General features: G+C 44.1%; 1 protein-coding gene across 4 annotated transcripts in view; it reads right to left on the reverse strand.

Annotated features, from left to right (window-relative positions):
• Positions 1 to 1,119: 1,119 nt before the first annotated feature.
• Positions 1,120 to 24,894, reverse strand: part of dhx40 (DEAH (Asp-Glu-Ala-His) box polypeptide 40) — a 40,562-nt gene continuing 16,787 nt past the window's right edge. For all 4 annotated transcript variants that reach the window (XM_087977212.1, XM_087977211.1, XM_043718141.2 and 1 more), the window contains 9 exons: positions 22,994 to 23,176; positions 20,235 to 20,315; positions 18,611 to 18,768; positions 15,097 to 15,211; positions 13,899 to 14,007; positions 13,610 to 13,704; positions 10,034 to 10,103; positions 8,802 to 9,030; positions 1,120 to 2,151 (listed from right to left, as the gene is read on the reverse strand). In XM_087977212.1, coding sequence (XP_087833338.1) covers positions 2,024 to 2,151; positions 8,802 to 9,030; positions 10,034 to 10,103; positions 13,610 to 13,704; positions 13,899 to 14,007; positions 15,097 to 15,211; positions 18,611 to 18,768; positions 20,235 to 20,315; positions 22,994 to 23,176 — 1,168 coding nt within the window. In that variant the 3' untranslated portion in view covers positions 1,120 to 2,023. The remainder of the gene's footprint in view (positions 2,152 to 8,801; positions 9,031 to 10,033; positions 10,104 to 13,609; positions 13,705 to 13,898; positions 14,008 to 15,096; positions 15,212 to 18,610; positions 18,769 to 20,234; positions 20,316 to 22,993; positions 23,177 to 24,894) is intronic.

Below are 24,894 nucleotides of genomic sequence, written 5' to 3' on the forward strand. Positions count from 1 at the left end.
TATCATTGTGAAACTGTACAAATCTTCCTCCAAAATTCTCTTCATCAAAACGTGAGAACCAATGGTCCCAGCCTTGCACCCCAACCTCTGAGTGGAAATTCGCAGCAACTGATACTGTCACGGGGATATAACGACAACTCACATTTAGGGAGCACCTTTAAGGGGCTCGATGTAACACCCCTTTCATAGAAGGCTTTGTCAAACAAAATTTGTCATCAAGATATCAGGGACATGTGACCAAAAACTTGGCCAGAAAGCCAGGTTTTATGGAGGGTCTTAAAGGATGGCAGATTTACTGATGTAATTCCTGCAACCTACAAATTCACTATCACATAATCCAAACTGATGATGTTAATACTGTTTCACCTCTGATAAAATTCTCTGTGGAGAGAAAAACATGGTTAATAATTCATGTCTGATATCACCTTTTCTTTCCAGAGTCATATTGGACTCAACATTAACTCTGCATCTGTGTCTCTCTGAGTTTCTCCAGCATTTTCAGATCAGATCTCCATCAAACACAGTATTCTGCTTTTGCATGAAGATTTGTTTATTCCATTCCCTGTCTTTTTTTTACTGTCGATGGAGAACAAATGTTAAACAAATCAGACAGGAACAGGAATCTAGGAATCACATTTCATTGGGTAGCTGCCAAACTTGAGAGGAAGGTTTAAATCAGCCGGGATTTGCAGTCGTGCCTGCTGTCTAGTGAAACGTGGAAAGTGCATGTGTGCATGTTGTGAATGGGCAAGGCTAGGCTCCCAAGAGTGAACAAACAGTAAAGACAGGCTTCATGTATCAAGAATTGCCGTACTATACAAACTTGAATCAGAACTAAAACACATGCAGTATTGAGGGAAACAAAGCTATAAAAATAAATTATTTTCCTTTAAATATATTAGTTTCATGATGCAACATTCTGCAAATGCATTTGGTGTAAAACACAAGTGATTAAGAGAAGATTCTGCAGAATTATTTAATAATGAAATATGAACAACAAAGCCTACACAGTAACCAGGGTAGTGTGATGTCCCAATAGCTTCACCATTGTCAAATCTGCTGTAAATGATAATCCTAAATGTTTTAAAAGACAAACAATAATTGTCTTGATACTCTTCATTTAGGCATGATTATAAACACTTTAAATTTTATTCTTAATTTTAAAAAAAAGGAACATTACAGAAGTTATTTTTTAAACCTTTTGCTTAATTTCATTGTATAAAAATAACTGAGATTTTAATATATACAAATTACTTTATCATAACATCCATTCATAAAGTCTTGCAATAGCCGTCATTTATTAATTTCATTTGCTTTTTCACCTAAACTGAAGTGCTGTGGAGGGATTTGTACATTAAAAGGAAATACAAACATGCTTTGTTAAGCAAATATTACTGTATCGATAACAAACTCACATGAACTGCCTCTGCCCACTACATTCCAAAATGGATGTAAACCTGGCTAGTTACATTTTGAATATTCAGTTGCTAATATTTGCCTGGCAGAAATTCAAGGCACAGGGTAATATTGCAGCTCTCAGGCGGCAACATTAGAGGTGTGGACTGTTTGATGGCTCTTGTTCTTCAATATATTTACATCAATTGAAAAGGCTTTGACAGGTTGGTGTATGGGGCTCATTTGTAACAAACTGCACAAAATCTAGTCATGTTGCAATGGCATCTACCTCAAGACAGAAGATGATTAGATGCGTGACACATTAATGTTGATCTTTTTGCTGTAAATGTGGAATTCATAACAGAAATACATTTTAAAAGTAAGAATGTACACCTTGAGAATAAATTGCCCAATCTCTGCCTCCACTATAGGAGTGGTACATTTGGCCTCAGTTCCACAGATGCATTGACACAAGCACTGAACTAGTATTCACTAAATTTTCCAAAGATTATTTGGAACCTTTATCCTGGGGAGCCTAAGAGTTGTTAGCATCTATAACATTCAGCCGTTGTGATGCAGTGGGATCTATATGAGACGACTTTCATCTTCCACCAGCTCCTCTGAACCTTCACTGGCCCATCCAATTCTGCTGTGACTTGTCTAATTTGCGCTGTAGATATCTCGCCCGAGCATCAGATATAGATTTCTCATCGTTCCTCTTTTCCAGTTTCTTTTGGGCTGCTTCTAGGGTTTGCTCTAGAGGGAGAGTGTGTGGAAAGTTAGACATTGCCAGTTAAATCCTCAAAGCAGTAGAGTCATAGCACCACGCAGAAAAATGTTCTTTGGTCCATTGTGTCTGCACCAGTCAAAAACAACCACCTGACTATTCCAATCCCATTTCCCAGCATTTGGTCCATAGCCTTGTATAACTCAGCATTGTAAATGTACATCTAAATATTTCTTCTTAAACATTATGAGGGTTTTTGTCTCTATGCCCTTAAAGGCAGTCAATTTCAGATTCCAACTGCCCTCTGAGAGTCGTTGAGTTATATGGCACAGAAATAGGCCCTTCAGCCCACCATGTCTATGCCAACCAGCAAATACCAAATTACCTGTATTTGGTCCAGACCCTACTTCTCCAGGGTATTTTAAGTGCTTATCCAGATGCTTGTGAAATGTTGCAGGCATACCTGCTTCCACCACCCTCTCAGGCGGTGCACTGTATAATTTAACACCTGCACATTTCCTCAGATCTTCTCTAAACTACTTAAACCTCCCTTTAAACTGATGCTACTGATTTTAGACACATCTGCCATAGGGAAAAGATTCTCACCATCAACCCTGTCTATGCCAGTCATAATTTTGGATACCTCAATCAGATTCCCCCTCAGCCTCCCCTGTTCCATGGAAAACAAACCCAGCTTATCCAATCTCTCTTGATAATGGAGACATTATCAAGAGGGGCATCTCCTCTACACATTCTCCAGTGCAATCACATCCTCCCGATTGTGCACATAGCATTCCATCTGTGGCGTAACCAATGTTTTATAAGGTTGTAACAAGACCTCGTTGCTCCCATATCGTACACCTCGGCTAATGAAGACATCATCCCACATGCTTTCGTCACCACCCTGTCTATCAGTGTTGACACCTCAGGGATCTATGGACCTTTACACCAAGGTCCCTTTGTTCCTTACTACTTCCCAGAGCCCTACCATTCATTGTGTATATCTTTGCTTTACGAGACTTACTAAAATGCATCACCTTGCACTTATCGGGATTAAATTTCATCTGCCATTGCTCTGCCCAATTTACCAGCTGACCAATATCAGACTGTGGCCCAAGATCATCTTCTTCACTACCAACATCGCCAATTTTCATGTCATCTGCAAATTTACTAATTATACCATCAATGTTATATCCAAGTTGTTAAAGTACAAAGGTCCCAGCAATGATCCCTGTGGTACACTGCTGGTCACAGGCTTCCAAAGACAAAAACAACCCTCAATCATCATCCTCTGCCTCCTATTTGCAAACCAATTTTGGATCTAGTTTGTCAACTTGCTTTAGATCCCATGAACCCTTACGTTTTGGACCAGCCATCCATGTGGGATCTTGTCAAAAGGCCTTAGAAAAGCCCACGTAAACATCAACTGCATTCCATCATTGATATATTTAGTCACCTTTCCAAAAACTCCATTAAATTAATTAAAAAGGATTTCCCACTAATAAATTCATGCAGACTATCCCTGATTAATCCCAGCCTTTCCAAAGGTTGATTAATCCTGTTCCTCAGAATTTTTCCAATAATTTTCCTACCACTGACATCAGCCTTACTGCTCTGTAACTAACTTACCTAACCCTGTTGCCCTTTTGAACAAAGGAACCATATTTGCTATCCTCCAGTCATCTGGCACTTCACCCATGACCAGCGATGTATTAAGTATTTCTGCCAGTGCCTCAGTAATCTCCACCCACAGCAGCCAGGAATATCGCTCATTTGGCCCTGTCGAATTTTGCACCTTAATGCCTGCTTAAGAATTTAATGCCTCATCCTTAATAATCTTAACATGTTCTGGAACCTCACCATCCCAACAAAAATCACCTACAACAATGTCTTTCTCCTTTATAAATACAGATGAGAAATATTCATCTAAGACCTCACCCACATCCTCTAGCTCAATGTACAGAATGCCCCTTTGGTCTCTAATACGTCCCACATTTTTCATGGTAATCCTGTTATATTTAACATACTTATAAAATGCCTTGGGATTTTCCTTAATCCTATCTGTCAAAGATATTTTGTGGCCCCTCTTTGCCTTCCTAATTTCTTGTTTTAAGCATCCCCTACACACTCTATAGTTTCAAATATTCTGTACCTAGCATATGCTTCCTTCTTTTTGTTTATTAACCTCTCAATATCTCTTGACATCTAAAGGTTCCCTGGACATGCTGCCCTTATCTTCACTCTTAGGGGAACAACTGGCCCTGAATTCTTACTATACTTCTTTTAAATGACAGGGGTCAAGAGTGTGGCGCTGGAAAAGCACAGCAGGTCAGGCAGCACCTGAGCAGCAGGTGAATCGATGTTTTGGGCATTAGCACTTCATCGGGAATGAGGCTTGTGGGCTGGAGGGCTGAGAGATAAAAGGATTGAGATGGGGGAAGGTAGCTGAGATTGCGATAGGTAGGTGAAGATGGGGAGGAGATGATAGATAGGAGAGGAGGGTGGAGCAGACAGGTGGGAAGGACAATGGATAGGTCAAGAGGGCAGTGCCGAGTTGAAAGGATGGGACTGGAATAAGGTGGAGGGAAGTGAAATGGGGAAGCTGGTGAAATCCACATTAATCCTGTGTGGTTGCGGGGTCCCAAGACGGAAGATGAGGTATTATTCCTCCAGGCGTCGGATGGTTAGGGTTTGGCAATGGAGACAGCCCAGGACCTGCATGTCCTTGGCGCAGTGGGAATGGGAGGGGGAGTTAAAATGTTCAGCCTTGGGGTGGTGGGGTTGGTTGGTGTGGGGTTCCCAGAGATGCTCACTGAAACGATCTACAAGTCGGCGACCTGTCTCCCTGATGTAAAGGAGACCTCATTGGGTGCGACGGATACAGTAGATGACATTTGTGGAAGTACAGGTAAATTTCTGTTGGATGTGGAAGGATCTTTTGGGGCCTTGGATGGAGGTGAGGAGGGAGGCGCAAACGTTTGCACTTCCTGCAGTGGCAGAGGAAGGTGCCAGGAGTTGGGTGTGGGTTGGTGTGGGGCGTGGATCTGACAAGGGAGTTGTGGAGGGAATGGTATCTCTGAAATGCTGATAGGGATGGAGGGAAATATATCCCTAGTGATGGGGTTTCTTTGTGGTTGTGGAAGTGGCAGAGGATGATGAATTGTATATGGATGCTGGTGGAGTGTAAAGTGAAGAGGGGGAGGGAGGTTCAGTCCTTGGGACTTTGGGAGAGGTGGAGTTCAGAGGTGGACATGCGGGAGGTGGAGGAGATGCGCTGGAGGACATCATTAACCACATGGGGGGGAAAACTGCGGTCTGAGATGTTTTGTGGTGGAATTGGTCATCCTGGGAACAGATGCGGCGGAGGCGGAGGAATTGTGAATAAGTGATGGCGTTTTTATAGGAGGCAGGGTGGGAGGAGGTGTAGTCCAGGTACTGTGGGAGTCGGTGAGTTTGTAGTAGATGTGGTTAGTCGGTCACCGGAGATGGAGAGGTCCAGGAAGGGGAGGGAGGTGTCTGAGATGGTCCAGGTGAATTTGAGGTTGGGGTGAAAGGTGTTAGTGAAATTGATGAACTGTTCAACCTCCTCATGGAAAACAAGGTAGTGCTGATACAGTCATCATTGTAGTGGAGGAGGTGGTTGGGGATGGTGCCGGTGTAGCTGAGGAAGAAGGACTGTTCCATGTACCGAAGAGGCACGCATAGCTGGGGCCCATGCAGGTGCCCATGGCTACCCCTTTGGTTTGGAAGAAGTTGGAGGATTGGAAGGACAAGTTGTTGAGTGTGAAAACCAGTTCAGCCAGGTGGACGAGGGTGTCAGTGGAAGGGTACCGGTCGGAACGGCATGAGCTGTTTAAATGACCCCCATTTTTGAAACATAGACTTGCCTTCAAGTAGCTGCTTCCAGTCTATGTTTGCCAGATCCTGTCAAATGACATTGAAATTGGCCTTCTCCCAATTTAGTGCAGAATTTATGTGTCTATCTTTATCTCTTACCTTAATGACTTTGAAACTTAAGAGTTATGGTCACTATTCTCAAAATACACAGCCAATGAAACTTCAACCACTTGACTAGTTTCATTCCCTTAGATGAGTTCTAGCACTCCCCTGCCTCTAGTAGAGCTGTCTATACACTGGCACAAAAAGCTTTCCTGGATGCACCTTAAATTTTTCACCCCAATCTTTTCACATTGATCCCAGTTAATGTTAGCAAAGTTGAAATCCCTTACAACTATAACACTTTCTCCCGCACCTTTCTGTGGTTTGCTTATATATCTGCTCCTCTGACTATTGCAGCACAGTCCCAGTAAAGCAATCGCCCCTGTTTTTGGTTCAAAGCTGTACCCAAGTATCCACATTTGAATAGCCTTCTCGGACATCCTCCCTTATTGCTGCAGTGATGTTTTCCTTTATCAATAAAGCAATGCCTCTACATCTCTTACACTACCCCATATTCTGTCTGAAATGTGTATACCTTGAAATGTTGAGCTGTCAGTCCTACCCTTCCTTCAACAATGTCTCAGTGAATGTGACAATACCATTTTTCCTCACATTCCCTATAAACTTCTTAAACCTATGCCCCCCAGTCATTGATTTTTCCAACAAGGGGAAAAGTTTCTTCCTGTCTCCTCTGTCTATGCTCCTCATAATTCTATACATCTCAATCATATCGCCCCTCAGTGTCCTTCCTATCAAGGAAAACAACCGCAGTCTGTCCAATCTCTTTTCAGACCCAAAACTTTCCAGCCCAGGGAACATCCCAATGAAACTCCTCTGCACCCTCTTTAGTGCAAACACATTCCCATTATAATGTGAATTCCAGAACTGGACACACCAGCTGTGGCCTAGCCAATGTTTGATACAATCTCTGCTCTTCACCTCTATGCCTCGGCTAATAAAATCAGATATGCTCTATGCCTTCTTAAGCACTTTATTCACCTGCCCTGATATCTTCAGGGACCAGTGGACATGCACACCAAGGGCCCTGTGACCTTCAGTGCTTCCCAGGGACTTACTGGTCATCATGTATTCATTTGCCTTATTTGTCTTGCCCACCTCACACCTATCCAGATCAAATTCCACGCCATTAATTTCAGTAGTGCTCAGCATTCTTGGTCAGTTTAACCCTTGGTCCAGACTTTTCAAAACTAAACACACATTAAGCTTCCATGAGAAATGAGCAATAAACCTGGTGCAATGCTGAACTGCAGAGGAGGGGAGCGCTCAAGTTTGCATTCTGCTGTGTGTGGCATTAGCTGCTACCAGAAGAGCCAGTATTTGAGGTGTTACATTTAAGGATTGACCTGAGTATCTCTGGCCAAGGAAGGGCAGTGGGATAGAACTGTAATACATCCATTATTCCTATTCTCAATTGCTACTGATGTTTCTACCAGGAATTGCATGGATCTACATGCAGGCATGTGTTCAAATAGCTGTATAATAGGAGCAAGTGAAGACATTTCTGAAGAAAGGCTTATGCCTGAAACATTGATTCTCCTGCTCCTCAGATGCTGCCTGACCTGCTATACTTTTCCAGTGCCACACTTTTCAACTCTAGTATAATGTTACCTATTAGTCTATGACAAGCAGTACAAGTGCAAAGCATTAAAGGGCAAAAGGTTTACATGAAACTATTTACTTTTCAGCTCATGTTGTAAAGAGTGGAATGTTACAACAATCAGTGTTGGGCCCTCAAATAGTTCCAACCATAGCCACGACAATGGATGAAGGGGACAAATGTACATTTGTCAAATTTGTTGAGGATATATAATATGCAGGAAAGTAAATCATGAAGCGGACGTAAGGTGAGTGGACAAAAAAAAGTTTGGCAGATGGGGTACTAAGTGGGAAAACGTGAGCCTGTCCACTTTGGTAGAACCTAAAGAAGAGTGATACTAGACTCAAAATGTTCACTCCTTTCCTTTCTCTATAGATGCTGCCATACCTACTAGGTTTCCCCAGCATTCTCTGTGATCATTTCAGATTTCCAGCATTTTCAATATTTTACTTTTATTCACTGTTGTGTGTAGTAATTTGGCACTTTACACCAAGCAGTTACATATCCAAAGATATTTTAATTCAGATTTCAGCTATATGGAATCAATATTTGACACAAGATTTTGAATGGCGCACTATGATTTATTCAGAACTGTGGTAACAGGATGGATTTAACCAACTAACACAAGCTGAGAAGGTGGCTGGACTGAGCCAGGGTAGGCTTGGAACGCGATTCCTGCTTCAGATCACCAGCACGCCAGGACAGAAAGCAATCAGGCTGAGGTGAACAACAGCCAACATTCCCAAATCCATGGCTTTCATCCATGAGGAGGTTGATGGATGATGGAGCAAGGGAACACCATTGCTTCCGCATCATTCTTCCAGCTCAGCATTTCCTTCACCAATGCTGGGTCAACCCTCACTGACAGCACCTTCACCGCACAGGCTGCAGTAGTTCAAGAAGTCTGTTCACTGTTACCATCTCAGGGATGAGCAATGAATGCGGGAGAGATGGAATTTATAAGAGAGAAGCTCTCTGATTATGCTCAAGCACAAAAGAACAGACAACGGAGTAATTTACCAGACAGCAACTGAGGCTTAAGAAATCACATCCCAGGATAGGTCACTGTACTGGGAAAAGGAGGGCGAAGGGGAGGTGGTTGGAGTGGGAGGAGGAGCTCACCTGCTTGTTTTTTGGTCTTGTTTAATGCCTCTCTTGGTTGGGTGGTGCTCACTGCCATCTCATTCTTTGCCATGCTGCTCAGCTGGTACACATCAACCTCATGTAACTTGGGCAGCAGATCCTTCACCCACTCATAACGGACTGGACACAGTGTTCGCACATAAATCTTTGATGTGGCCATAACATCATGAAAGATGATCCAATCGAGCTGGCTTTCTTGATCAAACAGCTAGAAACAAGTTTGATAAAGCTACAGTAATGAGATCTTTTATTTTTTAAATTCCGTTTCAAAATTTACCCACCATACAACATTTTCAACTCGATGAAAAATCTACGCCCTGTCCTCGACCTGGATCTAGACTCCTCACTATCTGTCACCTCTTTTAGCCCAATGAAACATTGTGCCCCTCTAATTCTGGCCCCAAATTATTTTCCCCCACCAGCAATGCATCTAGCTGTCTAGTTCCTAAGGTTTTCAATTTCTGCAGTAAATTGTTGCCCCCTTTGATGTTCCTTGAAACCCATCTCAATGACCAAGTGTTTGGTCACCAAAGAAACATCTCAATTGCTTTTGCTTAATTTTGCTCACGAGACACCTTGGGACCATTTTTTGACATGGAAGGCACTATATAAATGCAAATTTAGCTCAGATCATAGAACACACACTGGGTACGTGCACAGACATGTATCATAAAATTACACAATCATGGAAGGAAGCCATTCAGCCTGTCATGTTCATGTGGCTTTCTGTTAGTTACTCGGCTAGTCCTATGCCCCTCCCTTTTCCTGTATCCTTACACTTTGTTTTCCACTTCAGATAATGATCAAATCCTCTTTTGAAAGCTGTGACTGAATTTGCTTCCTCTACTCTCAGGCAGGGCATTCCAGATCTTAACAACTCCTTGTGTAAGTACTTTTCCTCAGGCAGTCACTACTTTTTTTTAAACTAATTACCTTAAATTAGTGTCATCTGGTTACTGACCCTTTTACCAAGGAACAGTTTCGCCCCTGTCTACAAGCCACTATACAATCACAATGTGCTACATGGACTATGGTCTTACTGTCATGGTCTCATGACTTTGAATACTTCAACCAGTTGTCTTCCTAACATTCTCTTTGGGAGGACAGCCCAGTTTCTCTCATCTATCCATGGAACTGAAGTCCCTCACCCCTTGAACCATTCTTCAAATTCTTGATAAATTCACGATAAACTCAATTATAATAATACATACAATAGAGGACGGATGAATGTGGACAACTGATCCGTGTCCATCCATGGTGTGAAAGGTTTTACCAACAGACCTGCAAGGACATATATCTAATGTTAGTCTTTTATACTTTGTCAGGTTATATATACACCAAATCCTCAGTATCCACAGGGGATAGGGGCAAAAACTTTCCAGGATAACAGAAAATATAGATACTGCTACAAAGTAAATCCATCACAAAGAATTGCATAAGCAGGTAGGACGAGTCAATGGGGAAAAATCAGGTGAGGCTTACATCACAACTACCTGGTTCCATGATTAAAAGGAATCAGTGTATTCTCCAGGAAATCTATGCCAGTCCTTTAAAAGCAAAATTCCTCTGAAGCTGGAAACCTGAAATAAAACAAAGTACTGGAGAAACTCAGCAGGTGTGGCAGCATCTGTGGAGACAGAAACAGAGTTAACGTTTTGGGTTTGGTATGACTCTCCTGCAGAACTCCTGAAGTCACATGGGGCACAAAATGTTAACTCTGTTTCTCTCTCTTCACAGATGCTTCCAGAGCTGCTAAGGTTCTCCAGCAGGTTCTGTTCTGATTTGCCCCAGGGTGTTTGCCAGTTTGTACAATAACTAACTTTTGTAAGAAGGTAATTTCCTTAACTCCTTCCTTGTGTGGGGTTTGTATCAATTATAGAATAAATACAAACTCCTAACTGGGATCCAGGGAATACTTAACAAGGAGGGAAATGGGGCCGAGGAGAAAGTGAGGACTGCAGATGCTGGAGTACAAGAGTTGAAAAATGTGGTGCTGGAAAAACACAGCAGGCCAGGCAGCATCCGAGGAGCAGGAGAATTGACGTTTCAGGCATAAGCCCTTCTTCGGGAAATGGGGCCTGTCAAGGAAAAGATGGGAATCTTGGAAGGGGGTTAGAGATGACCATTCTGGCCTTGTCAGTGATGCTCACACACACTGAATAAATCAAAAACAGCTCAAGTCCACAGCTAATTTCAATTTAACATGAGCCAGAGTCAATCAGGATTTCCTAATGCCGTCAATGAGAATCATTCCTAATAGACAGGAGATTTTTCTACAAGTCAATGTGGTTCTGCTGACAGTATGATCCTCTACTGCGCTATCGAGGAGACAGTGCATTCAGTCCTGGACTTTCACTTCTGAACTCCAGGTTCAGATTCACCCGAGAGCAGAGAAATTAAAAGCAGCCCAGATCTGCTGGCCGAAAGGATTCTGTGTGAAATGAGTTGGGCAGTCTCTGACAAGAGGAAAGGCACAGAGCCAGACAACAAATCAACCCAAAGCTTGACACAGAATTGGTACCACAGCTGTAGAGTCACAGTGACAGAACTAAGGGAAAATTTTATCCATTTGAATTGGTATCAGCGTTGTCGACCTCCCACCTGCCCAAGTGAAGAGATAGGGAGTAAGGAGGAGGAAATTTGAAATTGGCAACCAATTTCACTGCTGAATGCAGATTACAAAATCCTATCTAAGGTCATCACCAACCAAGTCAGGTTCACTGTGGGATTGGTGATTCACCCCAACCAAATCCGTGCTGTACCAGGCAGGACAAGCTCAGACAGCCTCACGGTCCTCAGAGATACAGTCGCCTATATGCAGGACAAGGGGTGGATATCTGCCTCAACAGCCTAGACCAGGAGGTCTTTGAGATGATATTGCACATCTACTTGAGGGACATGCTCTTCAAAACGGGCTTTGGGAAGGGAGTTTGCAATTGGATTTCTACTGTCATTGGCAGTGAGGTCTCAATTAATGGATGGGAATCAGAAAGCTTCCCAATCAGATTTGGAGTCAGGCAGAGCTGCCCACTCTCTCCTGCTTTGTTTGTGTCTTGCACACAGCCTTTTACTGAATCTATTAGGATGGATGTTAACCTGAGAGGGGTGACTATTCCAGACAGTGGAGGCCTGCTCAAAGCCTCCCTGCACTTGGATGACATCATCACTTTCTATTCAGATCTGCTGTCAGTGCAGAAACTCATGAGGAATTGCACAAGTTTGACCTGCCTTCAGGCACCAGGTAAATTGAGGCTAGAGCGAGGCCATGTTCTTTGGGAATTGGACTGACCGATCCCTTATCCCATTGTCGTAAGGACATATTACCTGAAGGTGCTGGGAATATGATTTGGAGGGGCCGGGACATGTGGAAAACCTTAGGAGGAGTGTATCGTGAAGGTAAGGCAGAAACCAGGCAGATGTGAGCACTGGTCCCTCTCCATTGTGGGGAAAAAAGTCTGGTCATCAGGTATGAGGCACTCTCTCTGTAGTATGTGTCACAGGTCTGGCCCATCCCCAGGGCATGCACTCCTGGAGTGAATGGGTCTGAAGGGACACATGTACAAAGCCTTAGATGGGAGCAGGGCGGAGCAGAAAGTTGTAGGCTGCACTCAACATTACCTTTATCCTGATGGCCACCTTTGAGCGCAGCTGCGTCAAGCTGTGCATAAACCCTCGGTACACAAACACTAAGTGTCACTACACACTGAGTTTTACCTGTATTATGAAGGATAGGTCCGAACCCATTGTCACAGAACGTTCCAAGTAGTTGGGCCGTTCTGTATCACTTGTCCCTTGTGGAAAAATTTGAGAAAGCGAAACACCTTTGACCACAACTCCATCAGAAAGTGATCAGCACACAAGGTCATCGAGACCTGCTGGGAAAGAAGAGGGTGGATCCTGTCGGGTGGTTCCCTGAGCATACTGTCAAAGTCATTTGCCTCATCGCCAGAGCACCAATACATCGTTTGGCTGGTGGTGACAAGGGCAATACCTGTGAGATCCTTCATGTACACTGTCTGCGCCACCACAACCTGCCCTCGAAGCGGCTTTGGGGATGAGGGGTTAGACACTGTCACACATCTCCTTCTGGAATATTCCTTTACAAAGGACATCTGGAGGAAGATGCAAGGTTTGTTTCGAAGTTCATCCTAAGCAGGATTCTGTGCTCGACTACACTGTTCCCCAGGACGCACAGCGAGATAAACATCAACTGCACCTAGAGGACCATCAATTTGGTGAAAGACGTTCTTTGGTCCGTCCAAAATTTGTTGGTCTTTTCTGAACAAGGAATTAACCTCAATCGAGTATTGCAGACTGGCATATACCAAGGTCCAGGACTACATGCTGAGGGATGCACTAAATCCTGGGGCAGCCATTGCCAAGGAGTGGTGGGGAAAGACCGCTATCTAAGGTCTTTCTGCTAAAGTACAACAGGGGTCCGTTCAGGTAATGGACTCTCCTGGTGCCTCAGATACATGTAAATAGTACCTTGATTAATTAAGTAATGCCTTTGGGTTTATTGTAACTATCATGACAGTAAAACTCCAATGTTTGTGCTTTTCCCTCTGTCCATAAAGACCACTCAGATCAGAACTGCTTTAGCAACTGTGTGTACACAAAGTTTTTTTAATGAATGAAGTACATTTTTGCAATACAAAGAAGTGAAGAGATAGCACCAACGTCTCTCATCTTGATGAAAGAAAAATTAAAGAATGAAAATAAACCTGGTTCCGTGAGGGAAGCAGGAGATGGGAATCTCTGGCCATGCTAAGGAAGTACCTGCTTACCTTCTGGCCACGTTGCAGAAATACCCAGCACACAAACATCTTCTCAGCAGCTCAGACCTGGAGCCATTGAAGGTCTCTGAGGGAAAGTCCTTCTTCTGCAGGTAATAACAAAGATTATGGACATTTGATTAAAAGTTAAACAGCTGGTGGTGCCAGTGTGAGAGAGAGATCGCACAAACAAACGAGTGAGCGCGACAGAAAATGAAGAGGAAAGTATTTTCTTCACCTGCGGCATTTAAAAATAGTCTTAAAACTGAAATTCAATGAAGAGACACTCCAGCACTCCTACCTGTTTCAGTTTATCGAGTATTTCTCGTAGCTGTGTCTCCACATTAAATGCAGTCTTCATCGCTCGCCAGTGGATCCAATGTTCACGGCACCAGGAAGCCGGTGAATCACTGAGAATGAACATCACATGTGAGCATGCACAGGAACAGGGTACTGCAGCAGACTAACAACAGCTGAGAATAAACAGTTCCCAAAAAGTCCTTGGACTGAGGGGTGGAACTTGCACAGCGTTGTCCCAGATTTCATCCAAATCCTTTCCCGATGGTGCCATCCACACTTTGCCAAAGGGGTCACTCTTCTGGTCCAGTGAATTCTGATGGATTTTTGACCACAGGAGGCATCACAGCCTTGCCATGATCCTGTCACTCAGGATCCGTACAAGTCCCAGCAGTGATTAGCAAATGGAAGCTCTTATCCGATCTTCCCCACTCCAACAAGGAGCACAGAGAAGAATCGAGATGGTCCTGTTGAGACCAGTTATCCAAGTGCAGACGAGTTACTTCACGGCCTCTAAAGGCTAGCACCACATCAGCTGGTGGATACATTTGGTAAACTACTGCAATGCTGCATAGTGTGTCACACTTTCAGAGACTCAACTTCTCTGTTGACACAGGCTGACACTCCCAGTACAGCACCAAGGGACTGCTGTTCTTTGGATGAGATAAATTAACCTATCAATTAGGAGCAACAAGAAATCGTAAGGTCAAGGCTGCTCTAATCATGGCCTCAACTCCACATTCCCACCGACCCTCTTGATCAATCTATCTCAGCCTTAAAAATGTTCAACGATGCTACCTCTATTACTCTCTGGGGAAGAGAGTTCCAAAGGCTCATGATTCTCAGAAAAAGAGAACTCCTTTTCATCACCATATTAAACTTTGCCCTTCTTAAATAATAAAAATCCAGGTTCCCAACATTTCTACGTTAACTACACTTCAAAATATTTTAATTGCCTGTAAAGTGCTTTGAGACTTCCCAAGGTCCCAACAGGTACCAGAGAAAAGCAGGTTGTACCTTTTTAATTGCCTTTGAGAAGTCCCTTACCGACAACAATATAAAGGCAGCTAAGTTCAGGGATTCCCCACCTCTCCTGTCTACACAAGCCCAGGCATTCTGTACTCTTCTGTCCCAGTCCTGCTAAAGCCAAGTCAACCCTCCCAACAAATTCAACCTGCCATACAACCCTACTCCATACTTACCTCCCTCTGCACTTCTCGAATACGTTGAGTAAGGTAACAAAGTCATTGCTGCCCCCAGCCTCCAGGGCCAGTTCCCGGTGCCTCAGCTCAGCTTCCTGCTGTTTCTCTGGCTTCCCTGTAGGAAGAATACACAGGATCTCAGCTCACTGCCCTCCTTACCAGCCAGCTATACACACCCCATGCATTCCTTGTTTCTTTTCCATGACAGAAAGAACAGTTGGCAATTCAGTCCATCGAGCCTGCTCCTTTGTTCAATAAGATTGTGACAGGTCTGGTTGCAGCCTTAACTTCACCTTCCTGTCTGCCCCCCCATCTTCCCCCATAACCCTTGTCTCTATCGTCAATCATTAATCTGTCCAATTGACCCTTGAATATTCAACAAACCAGATTCTACTGCTCTGTGGGGAAGAGAGTTCCAAAGACTAATGACCCGAGAGAAGAAATTTCTCCTAATTTCTTCCAGTTGAGGTGAAGTTGGAGGTAGACAGTGAGGAGGGGGTAAGAGATAGTTGCCATGGCTGATCCTATATAACTTTAACACAGGCTTATCTAGCAGTGGCCTTTGGGCAGCAATCAAAGAGTTCCATTCCTGGCTGGTCCAGTTTTTCTCCTCAGTAGATCAAATCGTTGAGGAGGACCGTAGTAACATTGTAGCCACTTGTCGGTGTTCACTCAATATCTGTAGTATGTTATTCTTGGGGTATGCTGCACACAGCTATATTTGGAACTTTTATACAAGTGTCACTTATATGATTTACTCTCAGTTGTGTGTTCTTGCATTAACTTGCTACAATAGCAAGTCACCAGTATTGGATGGGCTCTCACCACTAGTCAGAAGGTCATGGGTTCTGGAAAGGTGGTGCTGGAAGAGCACAGCAGTTCAGGCAGCAACCAAGGAGCTTCGAAATCGACGTTTCGGGCAAAAGCCCTTCATCAGGAATAAAGGCAGTGATTCTGTTCGCCGAGCTGGAAGTTTTTGTTGCAAACGTTTCGTCCCCTGGCTAGGCGACATCATCAGTGCTTGGGAGCCTCCTGCGAAGCGCTTCTTTGATGTTTCCTCCGGTGTTTATAGTGGTCTGTCCCTGCCGCTTCCGGTTGTCAGTTTCAGCTGTCCGCTGTAGTGGTTGGTATATTGGGTCCAGGTCGATGTGTTTGTTGATGGAGTTTGTGGATGAATGCCATGCCTCTAGGAATTCCCTGGCTGTTCTCTGTCTGGCTTGCCCTATGATAGTAGTGTTGTCCCAGTCGAATTCATGTTGCTTGTTGTCTGCGTGCGTGGCTACTAAACACATCGACCTGGACCCAATATACCAACCACTACAGCGGACAGCTGAAACTGACAACCGGAAGCGGCAGGGACAGACCACTATAAACACCGGAGGAAACATCAAAGAAGCGCTTCGCAGGAGGCTCCCAAGCACTGATGATGTCGCCTAGCTAGGGGACGAAACGTTTGCAACAAAAACTTCCAGCTCGGCGAACAGAACCACAACAACGAGCACCCGAGCTACAAATCTTCGCACAAACTTTGAATAAAGGCAGTGAGCCTGAAGCGTGGAGAGATAAGTGAGAGGAGGGTGGGGGTGGGGAGAAAGTAGCATTGAGTACAATAGGTGAGTGGGGGAGGGGATGAAGGTGATAGGTCAGGGAGGAGAGGGTGGAGTGGATAGGTGGAAAAGGAGATAGGCAGGTAGGACAAGTCCGGACAAGTCATGGGAATAGTGCTGAGCTGGAAGTTTAGAACTAGAGTGAGGTGGAGGAAAGAGAAATGAGGAAACTGTTGAAGTCCACATTGATGCCCTGGGGTTGAAGTGTTCCGTGGCGGAAGATGAGGTGTTCTTCCTCCAGGTGTCTGGTGGTGAGGGAGCGGCGGTGAAGGAGGCCCAGGACCTCCATGTCCTCGGCAGAGTGGGAGGGGGAGTTGAAATGTTGGGCCACGGGGCGGTGTGGTTGATTGGTGCGGGTGTCCCAGAGATGTTCCCTAAAGCGCTCTGCTAGGAGGCGCCCAGTCTCCCCAATGTAGAGGAGACTGCATCGGGAGCAACAGATACAATAAATGATATTAGTGGATGTGCAAGTAAAACTTTGCTGGATGTGGAAGGCTCCTTTAGGGCCTTGGATAGAGGTGAGGGAGGAGGTGTGGGCGCAGGTTCCTGCGGTGGCAGGGGAAAGTGCCAGGATGGTAGGGGGGGGCGTGGACCTGACCAGGTAGTCACGGAGGGAATGGTCTTTGTGGAAGTTGGAAAGGGGTGGGGAGGGAAGTATATCCCTGGTGGTGGGGTCTGCTTGGAGGTGGCGGAAATGTCAGCAGATGATTTGGTTTATGCGAAGGTTGGTAGGGTGGAAGGTGAGCACCAGGGGCGTTCTGTCCTTGTTACGGTTGGAAGGGTGGGGTCTGAGTGCGGAGGTGCTGGATGTAGACGAGATGCGTTGGAGGGCATCTTTAACCACATGGGAGGGGAAATTGCGTTCTCTAAAGAAGAAGGCCATCTGGTGTGTTCTGTGGTGGAACTGGGTCCTCCTAGGAGCCGATCCGGCGGAGGCAGAGGAATTGGGAATACGGGATGGCATTTTTGCAAGAGGTAGGTTGGGAAGAGATGTAATCCAGGTAGCTGTGGGAGTCGGTGGGTTTGTAAAATATGTCAGTGTCAAGTCGGTCGTCATTAATAGAGAAAGAAGGTCATGGGTTCAGACCTCATTACAGAAATCTGAACCAATAACCTAGGCTACTGCCCACATGCATTCTGTGTCTTGGGTGACTTAGAAGAATTTAATTCAAAGTAGGTGGTTTTCCTGATTCTGTTACAGGATCTTCAAAAAAGGCTTCTTTGCAAAGAATACACTGAGACTTGGATGCAGTGGTGGAACTGGATTAACATTTGCCCTCGGAGCTTACAACTCCACTCAACAATTCCCCATCCCACTTCATGCTGACTGGCACTTCTTTATATAGATATCTACCTATTTGTTAATCAACTTGTTCAGAGATGTTACAACACATCTCAGAACCAGGTAGCACATGCCTCCAGGCTTACAAGCATGGACACTACCACTGTAATATAACAGCTCTGGACATCTAAATATAATTAACTAACAATCAACATTCGTTCGCCTTATTGTCTTCAACAGGTAGATATTTAGATTCCATTAACAGAAGCTATTTGATGCAAATACTTTCCTCCAGCAACCAAAATCAAAACCAATATGCATTCACACAGCATCTTTTTTGGGGTATTTATTGGCCAATAATATGCATTCAAACAATCTCCTAGAACATCAGCCTCAGGTTTTGGATCACTAGTCCAGTGACATTACCAATAACTCCATGCCATCCCTCTTTAATATGACAAAATGTCCATGAGTTGGCCAGCCATTTCATTGCTGTAAAATCCTACAGAGTACACAGTGGCTGCCACTTTTCTCCACGTAACAGTGCCTGCAGCTCAATTTTTGGGGGTGACATGATAAGTTGCCAATTCTTACTCAAGAGGTCATTCCTCAGCCCCATTTTTACCTGGTCGAATGAAAACGCTTTCCACTGACAGCATGGCAGCCACTGGAAGCAAAAGATATTCGCAGCCTATGGCCGCGGCTTTTATCAGTGCCCGGGTCAGAGACGGCCGGAGAGGAAACTCAACCATCAGCCGCCCAAGTTTGGTCACACAGCCTGTCCTGAGAAAAGGAGAAACAGAAATAAGCAATGATTAGCAAAGACTCTGCAAGTGCTGACCACTGCCTTGTCTCTCAGGTGAATGTTAAAGATACACTTCGCGAAAGCGTAGGGGTGTTCTCTGCAGTACCCGGGCCAAAACATATCTCTCAATTAACCAAAACTGATTAGCTGTCCAGTAAGAAGAGGGGGTGTTTTCTTGTTAATGCACTGCACTAGTCACATCCAGAGGCTCGGTTCAACAGGTGCTGGGGCCATTTGAATACAAATAACAAAATTTGCAATTGACGGGTAGTGTCAGCAAAAGTGACTATGCAACTATCAGCAATTGTCTTTGTGAATCTACCTGTTTCACTAATGTACTTCAGGGAAGGAAATCTGCCAGCCCTACCCAGTCTGGCCAACATGTGATTGCAAAGTCACTGCAATAATAGTTGCTCTTAATTGCCCTTCAAAGTGGCCCAACAAATCACTCAGCTCAAAGGTTATAAGCGGTGGGTAAAAAATGCCAGTCTTGCCAGCACTGCCCACATCTAAGGAAAAGAAATCTAATTGCTGTTTGCTGTGTGAAACAAAAAGCCACCATCTTTGCGACATTCCATCAGCACTTTGAGATGTCCTAAGGATGCGAAAGATGTTACATAAATGTATGTCTTTGTCTTTTATTGGATATCAGGGGTCTGTTCAGGCAGAGTTAAATGCCACTCTTTAATGAGCTCAGGATTATTAAGATGGGAGCAGAGGGGTCCTCAATAGGTGAATAATTGTGTTACTCATTAATATGGACCTCCATGTGCCTCAGGTGAGCCAGCTGTCTTCTGTGATGGGGAAGCAGCTTATGTTTGCTTCAAAGTCCAGAGGGTGGTGGATGATTTAACTATCAATTGGAATTCTTTAAATAAAATCAGAACAAGCCAGAAGTATGCAAATGGTTATTTAGCAATTTTATGAGAATCATAGAATCTCAACAGTCTGGAAGCAGGCCATTTGGCCCATCAAGTCCACACCACCCCTCCAAACAGCATCCCACCAAGACCCTCACTATCTCTGTAACCTTGCATTTCCCATGGCTAATCCACTTAGCCTGTAATCCCTGGACACTATCAGCAATTTAGCATGGCCAGTACACCTAACCTGCACATCTCTGGACTGTGGAAGCAAACTGGAACACCTGGAGGAAATCCATGCAGACACGAGGAGCATGTGCAAATTCCACACAGACAGTCGCCCAAGGCTGAAATTGAACCAGAGTCCCTGACGCTGTGAGACTGCAGTGCTAACCACTGAGCCACCATGCCACCCATTAGACAGTATAAGACAGTTTAACATTGTGTTTGGGCGAGTGTCAGTTGGCAGCACAGTTTATCATTGAGTTTCAGGATTGTGAGATTAATGTTGGGACACAAGCTCATATTCTAGGATCATTTTTTGCAATGTGGGAAGTCAGTGATGAGAGTCACTCACTCACCTGTCAATAGCATCATTCTGGTAGAGGTTCTTCAGTGCCTCCAGGATGTGCCTCTCCTCTGGGCTATCAAGGTAAGGAAACCTAGGGAGGCATTGAACAAAGCAGGAGAAAGTGAGGTCTGCAGATGCTGGAGATCAGAGATGGAAATGTGTTGCTGGAAAAGCGCAGCAGGTCAGGCAGCATCTAGGGAACAGGAGAATCGACGTTTCGGGCATTAGCCCTTCTTCAGGACAAAGCATACTCAGCAGAGTGGAAATCTTTACAGAGGACAATGTGTTGTTTGCCTGGTTGTGAGAGGAACTGGACTAGTGACTTAGGGCTATGCTGCATCAAGCAGGAAGACCCCCACCCCATTCCATATTGATCTCAATGGAAAGGTTGCTTTAATTAGTCTTTCCTTGTTGTCCTGGAAAGGGGTAAGATTGGAAGATGGAACTCACCTATCTGAGCGAGGATGCTCCATAATAATCCAAACAACGAATGAGCCTTCCTCATGCCAGGATCTATTGTTCTGGTCTCTGGATAATCCTACTAACCAGTGCCATCCTCACTGGGTTAATGCCGAGCATTGCTAGATTTGCCAGTGCGGTTTGAGCTGGTCAAACTCCAACAGGACCCCTTAGCATTCAGCCAGCAGGTGACTCCCTGAATCCTGGTTCTGCCAAATTCCAGACTTGGAGGGGAATGTCTGCACTTCTCGTCAGGGCAACAGAAAGTTTAGCCAAGGGCTCAGGGAGACTCTTAATTTTTTGATTGGCGCTCACACAAACAGAGGCAACCAGTTGATTTTAAATAAAAATCCTGAGTACCCCTCAGAGGCAGGAGAGAGGGAAACTTAGAGATCCTACAACTCAGCACTATCCGGTGATACCTGCTGGAAAGTACATGTGGATGGACACCTGGATTGTACACAACGTGATGCCTTCCATAGTTGATAAACCTGCTGCTGCTTGAGATGTGAAAGGGTTAATTTGTTCTGCTGACATATAAGATTTGGATGTCCTGGGGGGAGGGTGATATGTTTCTCTGCATTCGTAGGCAGAATGTAAAAATTTATATAGCCATCTCCTGCAATTCAGAATCAATTTAATTACATTGTTTCTGGAAATAATCAAATCACTAAATTGTGTCTTGAGTGGTATGTGACTATGGGGGAGTGGCAGGGGATTGTCTTGTTGGCATTACTGATGGCGATGTAAAAGGGAGGATTGTTCCCTTGCTCAGAGAGCCTCACTTGACATGCTCTGCAAGCATCACAAAGAGTGTTAAGTGATCCCCCAAAAGCTTGTACTTGCTTAATAAACTTTGGCCGTTCACAGGAGTTGGTGTATTGCAGTTGCATCAGGAATGTAAGAATCTCAAGAAAAAGAACCCAAAACTGTTCACTTGAGAAATGTGGAGCCTGGGACATGGTATCTTCAGGAGACTTTTATGGATAAGATATTTTCCTGAGCGCATCAATATCATGTCTTTTGATGAAACCCATCTACAAGTGTCACTGCAGAAAATCACTCAAATGCTTAGGCGATTACAGTGATTAATGTCAATCTGTCCAATTGGCAAAGTCAGGGCTGCCTGGGAGGCATCGAGCAGAAATCAAGAAAATCCCCAATAGAGATGGAAATCAGCTGGAGCCCTGCACTTTGAAACTTTGCTGCATTTGTCATAGTTATGTTGGCATGGAGGGAACTCTCTGTGAGAAAAGTATTCAACAGGAGAGTAGGATTTGGTCCACTGAGATTCAATCCAATGGAATGGAAAGGGATTTGATTAATTCTGACTCTACAGTAATCGCACACCAGCTCCAGATCTCTGCAACAGTTTGTCCATACCTGGTTACCACAAAATCTCTACTGCATACTTTATACACATGGACAGTTATAGAGGCATGCAACATGGAAACAGTTCCTTCAGTTCAACTCATCCATGCTGGCTAAGCTTCCCAAACTAAACAAGTCCCATTTGCTTACATTTGGCCAATATCCCTCTAATCCCTGTCCAAATGTCTTTTAAATGTTGTAACTGTACCTGCATCTACCACTTCCTCTGGCAGTTCATTCCGTACACATACCACTCTGTGTATAACAAAGTTGCCCCTCAGGTCTCCAAAATCTTTCCTCTCTCACCTTTAAAACTGTACTATCTAGTTTTGTATTCCCCTACACCTTAGGGAAAATACCTTTGCTATTCACCTCATCTAAAGCCCTCATTAATTTATAAAGGTCTATAAGGTGACCCTCCAATATCATATGCACCAGAGAAAATTGTCCCAGCCTCTCCAACCTTTCCTTATAACTCAAACCCTCTAATCATGATAACATTCTAGTCAATCTTTTCTGCACCCTTTCCAATTTAATAACATCCTTCCTATAGAAGGGAGACCAAAAGTGGCCTCACCAATGTCCTGTACACCCACAACATTATGTCTCAACTCCAATAATCAATGCTCTGACCAATGACTATGATGCCACTTTCAAGGAACTGTGTACCTGAACCCCTAAGTCACTCTGCTCAACATCACTCCCCAGAGCCCTACCATTAAGTCCTGCCCTGGTTTGTCTTACCAAAATGCCAAACCTCACATTCAGCTAAATTAAACTGCATCTGCCAGTCCTTGACCCATTGGCCCAGCTGATCAAGATCCCACTGTACTCTTAGATAACCTTCTTCAATGAGAGGTACTGACTGCGGACAATATCATCTAACTCCGTGGCAGAGTGGGAGCAGGAAGAATGGAAACAGTAGCCAAACTACATTACCCTACAACATTGTTCACACCAAGACACTTCAGGGTAAGGATCACAAATGATAAACTTGTTCTCTGGATCTCCGGGACCATGTGATCAGGCATGCATGTCTCCCAGAATAATTTGCTGTAAATCCTGTAACATTTTCCAGCAGATGTTCTCCCAGCTCTTCCTGCTCGTTGCACAGCTTCACTCCTGTGACAGACAATTGCAAAGGGGTTAAAGCTGTAAACTGGAAAGAACGTTCACCTTAAATAATACAGACACTTCTCCAGTGATATGTTGAAGAATCAAAATAGTATTTTCGATCAATGAACCAATCACTAATTTTAAATTGTTTTTAGATTTTGCGGACAAAAGAAAAATAGGAAATAGAGGCCATTCAGTCCACTGAGCCTGTTCCATTATTCAAACAGATCAGGGCCGATCGTCCACCTCTATGCCAATTTATCTCCATATCCTTTGACGTCATTTGTCCCCAGGGTGAACAGGGAGGGCTTAGGGATATTAGATTGCAGACATTATACCATATCAGGGATACAGAAAGTTACATGGATACCTTGTTCCAAGAGGAGGTCATGCTCCCTGGATTAGGTAATTCAATTTAGAATTAGATTTATTGTCACGTGTACTCAAGCACAAAGTACAGGAGCACAGTGCAATGTGTACAATGTAGCCACACGTGGCGCCATCTTAGGTACAAATCTTAGGCACCAAAATAGATTAGGTACAGAAATAGAGAAAAGCTACAAGTTGTACATTGTATATCACAGTTCGTGTGTGTGTGTGTATGCGTGTGTGTGTGTTTTCAAGAAAGGCACATATAGCAGGACTGAAGTGGTAGTGGTTAAGGAGTCTTGATCCCTGTAAGCATCCAATAGCTATGAACTTTCTGCAAGCTGTGTGGGCAAGAGTAGGAACTGCAAGGTGAATTAGTGCATTGGTCACAACACCATGCTAACACGGGGCAATTCAAATGGGAGGGAGGAAATAGAAGTGTAGTGTTAGGGGACAATATAATTAGAGGGACAAATACTGTTCTTTGCAGGTGTTTGCACAAGTACTGAAGACTGAAATAAAAACAGAAATTTCTGGAGAAACGCAGGAGGTCTGGCAGCACCTGTGGGAAGAAAGCAGAGTTAACGTTCCAAGTGTAGTGACTCTTCTTCAGGTTCTGCAGCAATTTCTGTTTCAGAACTTCAGCATCAGCAGGTTTTTGTGTTTTTATTTAGTCCCAACGATTGTGTTGACTTCATGGAGTCTGGATTATGATATCCCCTCAGGATTGTGGAGGAACTGGGAGTAGGAGGGGAGGGATCCAGTTGTCATCGTCCATGTTGGTACTAATGACATCAATAAGACTAAAAAGGTTCTGCTGAAATATTTTGAATTCGGAGTTAAAATAGAAAAGCCAAAGTATAATCTTGGAATGACTACCTTTTCCACAAGCAAATAATGCATTAGGCAAATAAATTCAAGGAATTAAATGCATAGCTCGAAGATCGGCCAAGGGAGGAACGGGTTTCAATGAGCACTCGCACCAACACTCAGGTAGAATGGACTGGTCCAGTGGTACAGGCTTCACTTGAACTGTGTTTAGACCAGTGGCCTGTTGAATCCAATAACCAGGGCTGCAGAGAAGGTTTTAAAAAAATTAGTTGAGAAAGAGTATGGGAGGGGGAAACATAGGCTTACAATGCAACAGGATATCACTCATTGCAGGGCAGCTATTTGAATAATGATGTTTAAAGTGGGACAGGAAGGGACAGGGTAAAAATATAGAAAAATATCAATACTTAGGGTCAAAGGGAGGAGAAAAAATGAAAAAAAGCTGGTGTAGCTAAATGTTTATCATATTTTGAACAAAATAAAACAAATTATCATAACAAGTACAGGCTCATGTGCGTTATCTT

This window comes from Chiloscyllium plagiosum, unplaced genomic scaffold (assembly GCF_037043375.1).
Source record: "Chiloscyllium plagiosum isolate Xiang-an unplaced genomic scaffold, Cpla_swu_hap1 HiC_scaffold_31, whole genome shotgun sequence".
NCBI classification, from domain to species: Eukaryota; Metazoa; Chordata; class Chondrichthyes; order Orectolobiformes; family Hemiscylliidae; genus Chiloscyllium; species Chiloscyllium plagiosum.